The sequence below is a fragment of the Cajanus cajan genome, chromosome 6 (genome assembly GCF_000230855.2).
Source record: "Cajanus cajan strain Asha chromosome 6, NIPB_CcT2T_4, whole genome shotgun sequence".
Classification (NCBI taxonomy): Eukaryota; Viridiplantae; Streptophyta; class Magnoliopsida; order Fabales; family Fabaceae; genus Cajanus; species Cajanus cajan.
Genome location: NC_138522.1, coordinates 34,822,153 through 34,839,610, shown reverse-complemented (window position 1 = coordinate 34,839,610; position 17,458 = coordinate 34,822,153). Strand labels below are relative to the sequence as shown.

Genomic DNA, 17,458 nt, shown 5'->3' with positions numbered 1-17,458 from the left:
ATCACAAGATTTAGAAGGGGAGAGGAAGAATTTTAAAATATTTTAATTTAATTAAATATAAAATTAATTATAATATCAATCAATAATTTTTTTAATTAATACTAACTATTAAAAAAAAATTTAAGTGCAATTTCTTCATTTAAGAGAAGTCAATTTAGAGGAGCCAAATCCATTAATTAAAAGTCGATGGCTTCACATTTTGGCATATGACTTAATTTTTAAAATTCTAAACATTTAGTAATTGAGTATTTTTGAATTTTTATTTTTAAGGTAAAATTTTATTTTATTTTTCTAATTTTTGGTGAATTTTATCTCTTTTTCCTTAAATCTCATTTGATTACACTCTCAAATTCAATTCTTTCAAGTTTTCCTTTATATAGAAAGATTTTTTTCCTTCAAATCATTCGATATTTCAAATTAAGTATACATATACTAATATAATTTCAAATATTTTTATTTTATATTTATAATTGTAGATAATTTTAAATAATTTTCTTTTATTTATTTAATTTTATCTAAATTTAAAATACTCATACGACAAAAATACTTGTTAATATGATAATAATAGGAGTTTTTTTTTCCTATCATAATGGGCTATTATGAATAAGAGGGTTTCATAATTAATTTAGGAGCTTGTCATTTTGCTTCTCAATGGACGTTGATGGGCCAAACTCAGGCATCACCTGGTTATACTGTTAAAGTTGCGAACCACGATAAATTGATGTGCTTTGTGGACCAATTAGTTCAGAGATTAGGCCCATGATAAACATACCTCTACTTTTATATAAATACACTCCTTTTTTTAAAAAATATATATATTAAATTCCTAAATTAACTTTAATATTTTTCAAAATTTATAATTTTCAGATTTACACTTATCTTGTTCTTTCTTTTCCTCATACCTCCCTTCTTCTTTCTTTTTCGGGCACCTCCCTTCTTCTTTCTTTTTTACCCCTTTCTTCTTCTCTTCTTCATCACTTTCTTCTCCGACCTCTCTACCTCCTCTTCTACCCTTTTCAATTTTTGCAATATCTTCTTCCTTTTTTGTTTTGTTCCGAAAAGTACTTTCTGGAATAATAAAGTTTTTGTTCCAAAAAATAATTTCCATAATAGTAAATTCTTATTCGGGAAAGTATTTTCTGGAAATATTTTGTTACATAATTCCGGAAAGTACTTTCCAGAATACTAAAGTTACTGTTCCGAAAAATATGGAATTAAAAATGGAGGAAAACTTTGTGTTCTCTGCGACCACTGCTCGTTCTGACCAGGAGATGGGTGAACCACCTGATGGAGGTGGGGGAGTCAACCGTAACATGATTCAAGCTGGTGTGTCCTTCAGGGACAAAATGATGGGAGGGAGATCCCCCCCACCAATGATGGAGGAGGTTGATCTTGTGGGACAAAATCTTATGAAGATAGTGTATGAAGAAGGCAACAGACTTAAACCCAAGGTATATCTCGACGATGCGGTCTTTGAGAAGTTGTGCCTCCCTTGGCAGGACGCTCTCATAGTAAAGTTGCTTGGAAAGACTATTGGGTTTATGACAATGAGGGAGAGGCTGAAACAAGTATGGAAACTCCATAGTGGTTTTGATCTAATGGACGTGGGAAATGGCTTCTTTGTGGTCAAGTTTGAAGAGGAGTCAGCACGAGAGAAGGTTATGACCGGGGGACCTTGGATGATTTTTGATCATTATCTCTCGGTGCAACGATGGGAGCCAGACTTTGTCTCTCCATCCACACAAGTTAACAAAACACTTGTTTGGATCCGCTTTCCTGGCTTAAATCTAATGTTCTTTGACAAAAGCTTTCTTCTCGGTTTAGCATCAGCAGTTGGTGTTCCGAGTAGGGTGGATATGCCTACAGTCAATGTGGCCAGAGGGAAATTCGCTAGAGTTTGTGTTGAAATTGATTTGACTGTGCCAGTGGTTGGAAAGGTGTGGTTCCGTGACCATTGGTACAAGGTGGAATATGAGGGATTACACTTGATTTGTGCTAAATGTGGCTGTTATGGACATCTGAGTAGAGACTGTGCTACACTGCCGCCTAATCCTTCCAATGTCCAGTCTCCGGTGGTAGAGGGAGGCGCTCCAGTTCAGGAAGTTACGGTGACGGGGCTTAATCAGGACGGAAATCAAGGGAATGATTCTGAGATTAGTAAGGAAGGGACGGATATCACAACGGGAGATCCGGAGGACGCTCTTCATGGAGAGTGGTTGGTAGTTCGAAGAAGGAATAAAGGGGGAAAGGAGAAAATTAAGGGTGTGGCTGCTGAGAGAACTAAGGACGGGATTGCGGAGAAAAATAAGGGGGTATCTCCACAATCATTTAACATTAAAGATTCCAGTCAACATAAGATATTGCAGCAGCATGACAATATGGGAACTAAACCGTTTTTGGCTGTTACTAACATTAACTCCCCCTTTAGTAGTGCACAAGATGGAACAAGGATGGTCAAAGGAAAGAAGCGGGCCCGCAGGGAGAATTTACATGTGACAAAAAATAAAGAGAAGGAGAGGCACGTAACTATTAAAGAAAAGAGACCACCCATGCATGTGACCAAGGAGAGTGACGTGCGACTCAGTCCTGAGTCATCCACGGTGATGGCGAACTCAGTGAGTCAACTCGCTATAAAAGGTGACACTGTTATGTTAAATGAAAACATAAATGACAAGGCTAACAAGAAGGATGTGATGCCAGGCTTCGACTTAGGAACTGGGATAGTGATATCTCCGGATCTTCTTCGTGGCACCATGTCGCAAGGACCGAAGCAGACTTCCAAGGGTGGGAAAGCTCTTGAGTCAAAATTGAAGAAAGGAAATAGTGGGCCACAAGCATCTTCCCAAGTGAATTTATCAAAGGGGGAAGGCACCGTGAGTACGAAAGTAGCTGATGTAGGAATGCACTGGGATCCTGGTCAGTAGAAGACAGTGTTTTCTTTCTTCACCTTTATGCTGTTGTTTATGATGGTATTCAGAGATTTTAAAATCATTTCGTGGAATGTTCGCGGGGCAGCCAATACTGAGGGTAAGCGCCACGTAAGGAACTTGGTGAGCCAGTTCAAACCTTCGATGTTTATTGTAGTTGAGACTCATATCCAGTTTGCTAGTGCGAGTCGCTTTTGGAATTCCATGGGATACTATCCAGGGGCGGTGGTGGAAGCTCAAGGGCACTCAGGTGGTATTTGGGTCTTGTGTAGTGTGCATGCGGGTGTTGTTGTGGACCTGATAGACCATTTCCATCAATGTGTTACTGTTAGTATCACTAGGCAGGACTCTACATGGTTATGCAGTGCGGTGTATGGAAGTCCTATTCCTTCCATTCGTGAAAATCTTTGGTCTCATCTGATTACTCTGCGTCAAACTATGGATCGACCGTGGCTGTTGACTGGAGATTTTAATGAGATCCTTCTCCCGTCAGAAGTCAGTGGGGGTCGTTTTAGTAGAAATGGAGCAGATAAGTTTCAAAGGGTACTTGACTACTGTAGTTTGATGGATGTTGGTGCCACTGGTTCGAGATTCACTTGGTTACGTAGGGAAAGGTTCTCTCGGTTAATTATGAAGAGACTTGACAGAGTTTTGGTTGACTATGAATGGCGACATGCTTTCCCGGAGGCGTATGTTGAGAATCTTTGCCGTATTCACTCGGATCATTCCCCTCTTCTTGTGAGATGCAGTGGCTTCGTGCCATCTCGTGACACGAGACCGTTTCGTTTCCAAGCAGCGTGGACTCTCCATGAGGAATTTGATTCGGTGGTTAATGATGCTTGGGGTGTTGGTCAGGGACTTGTTCTGGACTCTCTTGCTCAAGTGAAAGATGAGGCATTGCGGTTTAATGAGGAGAAATTTGGTAATATATTCAGAAATAAAAGGAGGGTGGAAGCGAGATTGACAGGTGTCCAGAGGGCGCTAGAATCTTGTCGCTCTAGTGATATGCTGATTTTAGAGAAAAGTTTACAAAGAGAACATGCTAAGATCCTTGCTCAAGAGGAGATGTTGTGGTACCAGAAGTCTAGAGAGAAGTGGGTGAAATATGGTGATAAGAATACGAAATTCTTCCATACTCAAACAATAATCCGGAGGAGACGTAATAAGATTCAAGGTCTATTCTTAGAAGATGGTTCATGGTGTACGGATGAAGCTACTTTGAAAGCAGAAGCCAATAGATTCTACAGGAACTTGTTTACTTCTCCAATTGGATCTACCCCGGAAGCTCTTGCTCATGTTCCACTTCCTTGTCTAAACAACGAGGAAAGGGACGCTTTAATGAGAGATGTTACTGTCGAGGAGGTTAAGAATGCGGTAATGTCGATGAAATCCTTTAAAGCGCCGGGTCCAGATGGATTTCAAGCAATATTTTTCAAGAAATACTGGGGGGTGGTGGGTCAGGATGTTTGGAAACTAGTGGCTGAGGCTTTCACAACCGGCTCGCTTGACTCCCGTTTGTGCGAGACGTTACTGGTGCTTATTCCAAAGGTGAATGACCCAACTGATCTTAAACAATTTTGGCCGATTGGTTTGTGCAATGTGATTTTTAAAATAGTTACCAAGGTCATTGTCAATCGCTTGCGACCGCTAATGCATAAGCTTATTGGACCGCTTCAAAGCAGCTTTGTCCCTGGGAGAGGCACAGTAGATAATGCAGTTGTAGCGCAGGAAATCTTGAGTTATATGAAGAAGTCTAGAGATAGAGTTGGGACAGTGGCTCTTAAAATTGACATGGAGAAGGCGTATGATAGGGTTGGATGGGAATTCCTTCGAAACACTTTGAATGACTTTGGTTTTCCTACTATATTTATCTCCCTTGTTATGCAGTGTGTTTGCTCCTCCAAGCTGTCGGTTTTGTGGAATGGGGAGAGGCTAGAGGGGTTTAGTCCATCTAGAGGCCTTCGTCAGGGAGACCCTATGTCACCTTACTTATTTGTCCTTTGCATGGAGAAATTGTCAGCTCTTATTTCTCTTAGAGTCGAAGAAGGGAGGTGGTGCCCAGTCAGTGTCGCTCGGGGAGGACCGCGCATATCTCACCTTCTTTTTGCGGATGATGTCTTGCTTTTCTGTAAAGCTAAGAGTAGTCAACGCCATCTGATTGTTGAGGTTCTAGAGGAGTTCTGTGTCGCGTCAGGCATGAAGGTGAATTATGAGAAATCGAAAGCCTATGCCTCCGCCAAGACCCCTGCTTCAGTGATTCGTGACTTCAGTGCTACCACTAATATGCAGTTTTGTAATGACCTGGGGAAGTATTTGGGATTCCCTCTTGTACCTGGAAGGATGGGTCGAAGTCATTTTCTGCCGATGGTTGAAAAGCTTCATTCTAGACTTGCGTCGTGGAAAAGGAATATGCTAAATAGGGCGGGTAGAATCTGTTTGGCTCAATCGGTACTGACATCTTTGCCTACTTATACTATGCAAACTTTGTGGTTACCGCAAACCATTTGTAATGACATTGACAAGGTGTCCAGGAATTTCATTTGGGGGAAGGAGGGTGCTACTAGAAGCTTGAACCTTGTGAGTTGGAAGAAAGTAATAGCGCCAAGGAGGTATGGGGGGCTTGGAATTCGTGATACCAGGATGGCCAATATCTCTCTACTTGGGAAGCTTGTTTGGGGGCTACTTGTTGGTAAACCTTCTCTTTGGCGGGAAATATTGGAGCACAAGTATCTAAGGGGGAGATGTATTTTGTCTTTAACCAGCACGGGCTCTATGTCTAATATTATGAGAGGGATTGTTCGGGCTACACATGAAATTAGGGATGGGTTTAAGATTCGGTTTGGAGATGGTAACTCGTCCTTTTGGTTTGACTCATGGTCCGCTATGGATCGTCTTTGTAACCATGTGCCTTATGTGCATATTTCTGATACTGAAAGGAAGATCAATGACGTGTGGAAAGATGGGTCGTGGGATTGGAATAGCCTGTACACCTTGGTACCAGATAACATCAAGGACATGCTAAACCAGGTTGATATAATGGGCTTTGGCAATGTTCCAGATGTTTGGAGTTGGACAGCTAGAACGGATGGGGAATACTCCGCAGCGAGTGGTTATAAGTGGTTGTGTAACAAAAACCGTCCTTTGCCTGCTGAAGGTGAGTGGCTGTGGATTTGGAAGATTAAGTGCCCTGAGAAGGTGAAAGTCATAATTTGGTTGATGCTTCATGTGGCAGTGCCTACTAATTTGTTCAGGTTCAACCGTGGCTTGGCTCTATCCCCCCTTTGTGTTAGATGTGGCGAGGATACTGAATCGGTTTTACATTGCATGCGGGACTGCAAGTACAGTAAAGCGCTTTGGCTACAGTTTGGCTTCTCAAATATAAACTTCTTCAATCATGAAGTGAGAACTTGGATTCAAAGGGGGGTGAATAGCGCTCAATGTAGCAAGTTCTTGGCTGTTATGTGGTGGACATGGCGGTGGCGTAATATGGACGTGTTAGGAGGAGAAGAGTGGAATATGGAGCAGGTCCGTTATAAGATTAACTCCACACTGTGTGATTGGAACAATGCTTTCGCAGGCGAGCAAGTGCATTCTCATGAGGTGCAGGAAGTCACATGGTGTAAGCCAACTCCCCCAATGGTGAAAGTCAACGTAGATGGTAGTTATAAGAGTGGGGATCTCTGCGTGGGCTTTGGAGGAGTTATTCGGGACCACGAAGGGACTTGGAAGACGGGGTTTTCTGGGCGGCATCAAACCACATCAGTGCTGCTGGCCGAGTTATTGGGATTGAAACATGGATTGTTGCTTGCGTGGGATGCTGGTTTTAGAGAGGTGCAATGTGAAACAGATTCTTTGGAAGCCTTTAGGCTGGTGTCTATGGCACATGTTCCCAAATTTCACAACTTTGGGGTGGTTATTCAGCAGATACGTGAATTGCTAAGGCGTGATTGGAGGGTAGCACTTTCTCATATTTTGCGTCAGGGGAATGCTTGTGCAGATATCTTGGCAAAGATGGGGGGGTCTCTTGATAGGCCTTTTGTTGTCTTTGGCTCTCCTCCTCATTCGTTATGTGAAGCTCTACGTGATGATGCTAGAGGACGTTCCTTCCTTCGTTTGTAGTTTCTTTTAATTTTCCAGTGCACCAAAAAAAAAAAAGTTACTGTTCCGAAAAGTTTTTTCCAGAATTATAAAAAAAAAATACACTTCCAAAAAATGTTTTCCGAAACAATAATTTTACTATTCCAAAAAGTACTTTTCGGAATACTAAAATTAATATTTTCAATTTTATTTTTCAGAAATATGGCAAATTTAACTTATATATTAAAAAAATGATAAAAGAAGGAGGTGAATAAAAAATAAATTTAAAAATAAAACTTAAAATAAGAATTTAGTTAAAAAGATATTTTAGAAATTTTATTTATAAAAAAAAATTAAAGGTATATTTATAAAAGATAGAAGATGTATATATCATCAGTCCAGAGATTAACTTCGTAATCCAATAAGGCTGGGCCATATTGGCCCAAGAATTGGGCGTACTTTCTAATAGGCCTGATTGAGGAGTAAGAAAAAGAAAAGGAATAAATGATGTACCACTCTACCTGCTAGTTCATACCTTTTTAATATTCTTTTAACTTTTTTATTTGGTTACGTGTAAAGTAGAATTAAGAACTTGCAAAATAGTGCTATTTTTAAAAGGATAGCACAAGCAGTTCAACATTTACGTAGATGTCCATGAAAGTAGTTCGTTATATTAAATATTTAAAGGAAGACTTGTCACTCATAATGATTATGTTCTACACGAATACATAGGACTGTCTCTAATATAATTTTTTAAAATAATAATTAAATGACAGCTTAAGAAACTTACATTGTAATTAATTTCCTTTTTTCTATTTTATCATTGTACTTCTTTCCTTGTTACGTTTTGATCCAATGGCTTATATGTTCTTGGAATAAGAAAAAGTGTTCCAGCAGCAATACGGAGAGAACCCTCTTTAGCAAGCAAAAACAACCCCCACACCCATCTTGTACAAAAACACTGGTATTATTTGACTAAGTGATTTAAAACCCGGGGCAAACCGGTTGGTCGGACCGGTTAGATCGAGAATTGGTAGTTTAGCTGGTCTAAATTTTAAGTTAGATCGGTTATGCTGTCAACTCGTTTCAAATCGGATTGAACTGGTCAATTTTCCGGTTCAACTAGTGAACTGGTGAGTCAAACCGGTTCAACCACTTTTTTTTCTTATTTTTTTTTAAAAAATTTTAAGAACCCATAAATCACAAAAATAATAATGAAAATTGAATCTCTTAATGGAAGAGCAAAGAGTCTTGTTAAATATAACAATGACTACTTGTTCTAATGTATTTATTTGTAATATATACAACTTAAATAACTTAATATATTATTAATTTTAAATTATATATTTAATAATATAATATCTACGTAGATATTACATATATTATTTTATGATATCAATTGCAAGCATATTATATATGTACATATTATTTATATTTTTAATTTGTATTAATATATAATTTAACATGTATTTTTTTATGTATTTTTTTACAAAATAAAAATAAAAATAATTTTAAATAAGATAGAAAAATTAAAATTTAAAATAAGATATGAATTTATTAAAATTTATAAATATAAAATATATTTCATATGAATATTTTTTAATATAAATAAATAAAAATTGAGTCATGCGATTCAACTAGTGATCTATCGGTACTCACTGACTCAGTACCTTAACCGGTTCGATGACCGGTCCGGTTTTTAAAACTATTTTGACTACCAATTTCAGAATTTGTGTGATTTAGTTTTTCATTGTTTTTTTATTTATTCATTTTTTGTAGATGAAGGAGATCACATACTTGTATTAGTTACTTGACTTCGTGGAGAAGAAAGAGCAACAAAGAAAACACATATAACAACAAAAGACACAATGTAACTCCAAGTTGTCTATTGTTTATAATTGGTCGACCATTTTAGTTGTGTAATTTTTTTATCTAAAAAAATTACAATAACCACAAGATTCGAATTTAGAAATGTGTTCATGTTTCTTAACTTCTCACCATTATACTAATTTTGATAGATTCAATTGACTTTAGTGGTTCAGTTGTATATATTTGTTCATGGGGATAAATTTTTTTCTTCTCATTTACTATACTTAAACTCAATAGTTAAATTGTTTAAGCTCATTACCATTAAAGTAAATAAATTTTAATGAGATTCTAAAATGACCAAATTGTGGAAAAAAACGCAGCCTCTTGAAGTAGGTGAGATTAAAAAAATAATAAAAATAAAAAAGGTTAAAACAAAAGGTGGCTCAGCTGCATTATCCAAACTCTGGCTATAATCATTTTGCTTTTGACATTAAAGTGGCAAGCACTTGAAAGCCCAAATAAACCAACCAATTTCATTATCCAACGCCTACTTTATATTTCTTACAAGGAAAGACCACAGAAAAATAGTGTTCTCATCCCCAATAATATGGGATTCATGGTGTCATTGTTCATAAATAGTAGCGACACTTTTTTAATATATTTTAACACATTTTTAAAATTTATCAAAAATTATTTATTTGAATATATTTGATGAGTCTATGAATGTTTAACACTGTAGTTTTTAATGAATTTTAATTAATAACAAAGAATATGTTAAAAAAAATTGTTTGGTAATTAAGAATATAGATTAATTATGATTGTCACCGAAATATATTCATTAAAAAAAAAAACTTTTCATATGCACATTAATTAACTATACCTATAAGCATGGTGATTAAATTTTAATTTAATATGCGTTTGAAAAAAATATTTATAACGGGACTATCCGATAAGTACTTACTACCCACCTTGTCTTGTATTTGTATTTATTTAATGTAATACTTATTATTCTACAATTTTATAATCGCAAGACATAAATCCTACTTTAGTAAGCTTATTTCACAATTAAAATTTCTAATACCTCGATGTTGCCATCTAATATTTTTGTCTTTGTAGTTATGTCACATTATGCTACGAGTCAGTTATCTAATAACTCCATCTTTATAATTAGGATATATATTAAATAACACTTTTTACTTATCTTAAGTATGGGTAATGAGTTTATGTATGGATATCTAAGTATCCATAGGTTACAAGATGTGCATTAAACTTATTATTTACATGAGATTTTTTTTTTAACATGTTATGAAATATTTATTGTTAAAAATGATGATTAATTTCTATAAAAAATTGTGAGTGTTGATAAGGTGATGAGTATTTCTTTCCAGTATAATTTATTACATATCTAACACAATCTTAGACTATTTAATTAAAGAACACAAGTCATTATAATTTGTGTTAACTAATGTTGATATTAGTATCAAAATTTACTAGTACAAGTAATTAGCACTTGTGTTTCTTAACTATTTGGACATGGAATCGATCTTCAATTTAGATATAAAGTTACAGTTACTTTATTCTTAAAATAGATTAATCTAGTGGAAGAATTCCTAATAATTATGTTAAAACAAATATTCGGTCAATTTTAAGTTAAGATAAAGGGTTTGGTTGCTTAAAAATACAAAAAAAAAAAAAATTAAATAGATAATGGCTGTTGTAAAAAAAAAAAACTAGATAAAAGTTACTTTAAAAAAAATTAGAAACAATATAGATAAATACATTAAAAATTTTAAAAATGTTAATTTTATTAAAAATATTTTTTAAAATAAAATAAATAAATAAACGGACCCTAAATTTTATTATATACATTTATCAAAAAGTAATTAATTATTGATTTTCTATTTACATTTTTTTTACATTATACTTAGATGCTTAAGAATTGATATTATTGGAAAAAATAATTTAAATATTATTTTTGTATTTAGAAGCTTAAGAATGAAAACGAAATAATTGAGTATGTTTGCTGACACAAGAATTATGCAAGAAAATGTGGCATCACTTGCGCTTCTAAAATGGACTTTGGATTTGGATGCAGGTGGACTGGGTTTGGGGGTCCCATTATGAGGATATTGTGCCCCGAAATTCAAGGGCACATTTCCAATTCCGGCTCCACCTCCTTTCTTCTTTGCTTAATCGTGTTTTTCGGCTACAACGGTTATGCACAATTCACAAACAATAAATTTACCCATGATTTCCTTTCCTATGCATTTCTTAGCTGCGTTTTTTTTTTTTAAGGAATGATGTTGTATTTTTTGGGAGTATAAAAAATATTTTTTATTTTAATATTTTAAATTTTAAAATAATTTTCATTAGAATATTACATACTCACTCTTCCCCCACAAGAATAAAACTCTCCTACTTACAAGAATATAACTTTTCAAAAATTAAAATATACTAAAACATATCATTGTATGACTAAAAAATCAACATTTTCACCGACATATTCTCATGAACAAAGGAAGTTGACTTGAAACAAATGTCCATATAGTCCACACAACATTTCTAATAAAAAAATTAAGATTAATATAACATTTTATTCAGTTTATCCTTGTCTCTTTTTTAATCTATTGAAAAGATTATAAAGACAAAAGGAAAAATCAAACCCAAGTCATAACATATTTTTGTTTTAAATTTGGGTCTTTTATTCAACTGGAGTATTTTAAAGATTTTTTGTAGTACTGGAAGTTTAGATGTTTTAATTTAATTATATGATTATTGTTGTTTAGTTGTTAATTACTTATTAGTAGTATTGTTCAAGAACTTTAGAGTCGATGGACTCTAAGATTTAAGTCGACCCCTAAGGAAACTAGGGTTGGATTAAGATATCTTTAAGTTAGGGGTATAATTTTTTTCTTAAAATGTGAATCTTATATGTTCGTGTTTTAAGAAAAACTAAAGAGAGGTTAGAGAGAGATTCCCTGAAGCTTGAAAACCCTTTTCAATCACTCATGCCCTTAATCATCTTTTACTCCTTCTACAGTTGATTAAGTGGATTGCTCGAAGAGTTAAGCTCCCAAAGTTGAAGGTTTTGAGCCTCAAGTCATGCGAGAGTCCATTCTTCTTTTCTCCTCTTCTTGATTTGGTTCTCTAAGAGATAATGGAAGCTTATTGTTTGATTTCCTAAATTATGTATGTTGTTCTGTTGAATCAATGCATGCTCTAATAAGCATTTAAGTTAAATTTTAAAGGTGAAAACCCTTGTGTTCATGTTCTTAGTGTTCTTGGTGTAGGAGAGGAGATTTCGGTGATCTAATTGGTGTGTTGTGTTGCATGTCTCATTATCTTCAATTCATGAGTTGCATGTTGTTATAGTTGGAAGATCTTGAGTTGCACACATGTATTGTGGTACAAGATGAGAGAATTTTAGTGTTATTGGGATGTTGTGTTCATCTTGGATTCATGCAAGTTTTCTGGACTTGCTCACTTAGAGCACCCATGGGGTCACTTAGAGCAAGTAAGCAAGACCATTTAGGAGTTGTCGTTGGCTTGGCTTGCTTAGAGCACGGAGGTAGTCACTTAGAGCGAATTAAAATGGCTTAAGCAAGAACTCACTCGCTCAAAGCAAACTGGTGTGACCAAATCAAATGTGTTTTTTGACTTGGTTTGCTTATAACTAAAGTTGTCAAAATGGGTCAGTCCGACCCATGTGGGTTAGTCCACCTTGACCCACTTTAAAAACGGGTCAATCCAACCCGACCTACTTTTGATTTTCTCAGAATTTTTCTGGCTCGACCTGGCCCACCACGTGTTGGTGGGTCATATAGGTCAGCCCACCAACCCACCAAAAAATTTATAAAAAAATTACCAACAAAATTTAAAATTTAAAATTTACATAATAGTCATAAAATTAGCATCATTAATAGTCATAAGTCATAACTCATCATACAAAATTAAATACAAACCATGATAAAAGTCTAAAATAAAAAGTTTCAATGTCCTATCATACAAAATTAACTACAAACCATAATCAAAGTCCAAATTCCAAAATAAAAAGTTTTAATGTTTTATCATAAAAAAGTCTTGAAAATAAACTTAATTAGAGTCTTTCACGGAAATGTCAGAAACAATTTCTTCTCTTTGCATATCCACTTTATCCCCATCTACAAATAGGGAAAAAAGTGTTAGGATGAGCTATTGTGAAAATAAATAAGAAATTTCCCATTATAAAAATTACCTAATTCTTCAAAATCATGCAACCAATTTTGAGTTAGAATGAGTAACTCTACATTTTCAGAAAGAATGGTAGAGCGATACTTAGTTAGCACCCAAGATCCAAGGCTAAAAGCAAATTCACTAGCAACTGTAGTGATTGGAATACTCAACACATCACAAGCCATCCGAGAGAGGTTTGGATAACGATCATGATGATCCCTCCAATAAGCTAACACATCTAACTTTTCATGAAACTTTGGATCAAGATTTCCTTCCTCCAAATATAGATCCAATTCATATTTTCCAATAGCAGTAGCATTTTGGCACAAATAATCAACATATTCCTAAGACAATACAAAGAAAATAAATTCAATATTTAATAATAATAATTAAATAAAGTACTTTAAAAAATTATTAACTTACATCAAAGGTATCAAGTAACTGCTCATCATCTGTATATGAAATTGGTTGTCGTGGAAGAAGAGACACATTAGAAGTTGAAGCATTTAACTCATTTGATTTTACTTTCTCAAACTCTCCAAACAATTCATAAATTTTCTTTCTTAAAGCATTAATTTTCTCTTCAAAAGTAAAAGGTTCAATTTTTCTATGAGCAAACTGAATAGCTCTAAACTTCATTCGTGGGTCAAGAATAACACCAATGGCAAGAATCTCACAATAATCATGCCAATACTTTGAAAACTTAGTCATCATTTTTGAAGTCATCTCTTTAATCACTAGATCTTCACGCATAAAAAATTCACGCAACAATTTTTCAATTTTTCAAACTTGCATAAAGTACTGATTAGATGTTGGATAAGTGGAGCTTGATATCAAATTTGTCATGACAAAAAAAAACTTCAAGAACTCGCACATTCTTGAAGCCCTATTTCATTCATCATTTGATGGGCAATGAACATAATTCATATCTCGAATAACCAAACAACCAAATGCACGTTTGTATTTAATTGCACCATCAGGCATAACATAAGTGAAATTTCATCTAGTGGGCACATCCATTCTCAAACCCACCTTAGTATCAATACCCCTGGCTTGAAGCACTCATTCTTTAAAAGCAATCTTTCTAACTTCTGAGCCTCTTACATATTTTATACTCTCTCTAATTTTTTCAAAGCACCACTAGCCACCCCTAAACCCTGTTGAATAATGAGATTCAATATATGTGCACTACATCTCACATGAAAATATGAGCCATTACAAATCAAACTATTTTGCAAATTAAATTGTGCTTTCATGAAATTTACCATTGTGTCATTGGCACTTTCATTGTCCAAAGTTATGGAAAACACTTTCCTATCTATCCCCCGATCAAGCAAGATTTCAAAGATTTTTTTGCCATTTCATAACCACCATGTAGAGGATCTAATTTAGAGAAGGCAAGAATCTTACTATTCAGTTTCCAATTAGAATCAACAAAATTAGCAGTTACTCAAATGTATCCTTCTTGAGTTATGCATGTCCAACAATCAGATGTTAAGCAAATCCTACTAATAGCTTTACGCATTGCATTTTTCACCTTTACTTTTTCTTCATCATGAATCCTCCAAAGGTTAGAAACAATTGTATTCCTACTAGGAATTCTTAACCCAAGATATAAATACAAAAGTAACTCCCTAATCCACTTATACTCAACAAAACTAAATGATAACACATGTTCAATAATAGCTGATAGAAGGAAGTAGGAGAGGTGAAGAATGAACTCCTCCTAAGCTCCTCCTAGGCACGGATCTTCTTCAAGGAAATATCACCAAATGGAATTGTTCTTGGATGGAGAAGGAACACGGATGGATGAAGGCTCAAGCCTTGGATGGAAGCATCCAAGCTCAAGAATCAAGGGAGAGCTCACTTCAAAGGGAAGGAATAAGGAGGAATTCCTAGGGTTTTGAGGTGAACTCTTGGAGACTTTGAGGAGAGAAACTCGGCACTAAAGGCTCTCAAATTTCATTCAATATTCAAAGTGAGTACAATAGGTGAAATGAGGGACATATATGCATCCGAAACTAGGGAGACACTTGGCGCCACATGAGAGGTCACCATGTTGGCGCCAAGATTTGAATTCAAATTTGAATTTGAATTCAAATCTTGTCACACATGTGTATGATCGGTCCCATGAGTGCTTAATGTAATTAGGGTGAATTTAGTATGAATTTAGGGTTGCATTTCGGTGTCACACTTGTGCAGCCAAGGTGGTGCCAAAAGTGTGACCTAAATGCAACTTAAATACATCCTAAATTTAACCTAATTTACCCTAATCTCATTAAACTACTAATCCTCCTTAAACCCTAATCTAATGACCGAAATACAATGGTCAAGAAAATACAATGAATAGGAAAAATTACAAGAAGAAGAATGAGCCTAATATTGGGTATCAAAAGCCCAAAGCCTAAGAAGCCCAAATACAAGCCCAAGAAAATAAAACCTAGTCTATGGTCAAAATACAAGACCAAAATCAAAGTAATTTCCTATACTAATAAAATGCAATAAAACTTGGTGTTTAGTCAAGTAAGGTCCATGTGAGAAGCACCCTGGGCCCACCAAGCCCATTGGGCCCACTAAGCTCTGAAGCAATCAAGTCTTCAAGTAATCTCCTGGCCATAGCTCTAGTGGTTGGGTCTTTAGCCCATGCTCTTCCATCATTCCCTCCCTCTTGAGAAGGATTCGTCCTCGAATCTAAAGACTCCTCCTCATCATCACTAGCACCTACAAAAGGTTTAAGATCACTAACATTAAAAGTAGTGCTGACTCCATAATCAGAGGGTAAATCAAGTCTATAAGCGTTATCATTGATACGCTGTAAAACCTGAAAGGGACCATCTCCTCTAGGACTGAGTTTGGACTTCCTTTGATTTGGAAAACGTTCTTTTCTTAAGTGAAGCCAAACCCAATCACCTTCCTCGAAGATCATAGGTTTCTTGCCTTTACTTCCTTGTTTGGCATACTTCTCATTTTGATTTTGAATATGAGTTTTAATCCTTTCATGAAGTTTCTTAACAAAATCAGCCCTTGAAGCCCCTTCCTTATGAATGAAGTGTTCAACATTAGGAAGAGGTATCAAGTCTAAAGGAGTTAAAGGATTAAACCCATACATTGCCTCAAAAGGAGAAATATTGGTAGTTTTGTGAACTACCCTATTGTAGGCAAATTCAATGTGAGGCAAAAACTCATCCCAAGATTTGTGATTACCCTTTAGGACTGCCCTAAGCATAGTAGACAGAGATCTATTCACTACCTCAGTTTGGCCATCTGTTTGAGGATGACAAGTAGTTGAAAAGAGGAGTTTGGTTCCAAGTCTTGACCATAAGACACGCCAAAAGTGGATTAGGAACTTAGTATCTCTATCTGAAACTATAGTCCTAGGAAGTCCATGGAGTTTAACCACATCTCTAAAGAAGAGTTTTGCAATGTTGCTTGCATCATCTACTTTGTGGCATGGAATGAAATGAGCCATTTTACTGAAACGGTCCACTACCACAAAGATAGAATCCATTCCCCTTTGGGTTCTAGGTAAACCTAGCACAAAATCCATGCTAATATCTACCCAAGGGGAAGAAGCAACAGGTAAAGGTGTATATGTACCATGAGGCATCACTTTAGACTTAGCTTGTAAACAAGCCAAACATCTAAAACAATGCCTTTGGACATCCTTTCGCATATGGGGCCAATAAAATTTTTCTTTTAGCAAACTAAGGGTTTTCTCAACACCAAAGTGCCCCATAAGTCCACCTTCATGACTCTCTTTAATTAATAGTTTCCTAATGGTTCCTTGAGGTATACATAACCTTCCTTCTTTGTACAAATACCCCTCAGCCATATAGAAACCATCAAAAGCTTTTTGTTGGCATTTTTTATAATTATCACCAAACTCAAGATCTTCCTCATACAACTCCCTAATATTATCAAATCCAAGAATTTGAGTACCTAGAGACACAAGCAAAGTATGCCTCCTAGATAAAGCATCAGCTACAACATTTGATTTTCCTTTCTTGAATTTAATAATATATAGAAATTGTTCAAGGAACTCTAGCCATTTGGCATGCCTCTTATTTAACTTACCTTGACCTCTTAAATATTTAAGTGACTCATGGTCACTATGGATGACAAACTCTTTGGACACAAGATAGTGTTCCCAAGTTTGTAAGGCTCTAACCAATGCATACAACTCCTTATCATAGGTAGGATAATTGAGGGAAGCACCTTTTAGTTTTTCACTAAAATAGGCAATGGAGTGTCCTCCTTGCAATAACACAGCTCCTATGCCAACTCCTGATGCATCACATTCTAGCTCAAAAGTCTTTTCAAAATTTGGTAGAGCTAGTATGGGTGCATTAGTAAGTTGATCCTTAAGAAATTGAAATGCTTGGTCATGCTTTGAAGTCCATTCAAATAAAATATCTTTTTTGACAAGCTCATTC

General features: G+C 35.5%; 1 protein-coding gene across 1 annotated transcript; it reads right to left on the bottom strand.

The window, feature by feature from the left end:
* Positions 1-12,905: 12,905 nt before the first annotated feature.
* Positions 12,906-13,751, bottom strand: LOC145958656 (zinc finger BED domain-containing protein DAYSLEEPER-like). Its single transcript, XM_083076163.1, has 3 exons — positions 13,449-13,751; positions 13,048-13,369; positions 12,906-12,973 (listed from the first exon to the last, which is right to left on the bottom strand). The coding sequence occupies exons 1-3, from the start codon at positions 13,749-13,751 to the stop codon at positions 12,906-12,908; spliced, it is 693 nt and encodes a 230-aa protein (XP_082932289.1).
* Positions 13,752-17,458: the final 3,707 nt, after the last annotated feature.

Coding starts and splice junctions, on each gene's coding strand:
- LOC145958656 (XM_083076163.1), bottom strand. CDS start 13,751: ATGACTTCAAAAATGATGACTAAGTTTTCAAAGTATTGGCATGATTAT. Junction 13,370..13,448: donor AGTTACTTGATACCTTTGAT/GTAAGTTAATAA, acceptor GTATTGTCTTAG/GAATATGTTGATTATTTGTG. Junction 12,974..13,047: donor GCATGATTTTGAAGAATTAG/GTAATTTTTATA, acceptor CCCTATTTGTAG/ATGGGGATAAAGTGGATATG.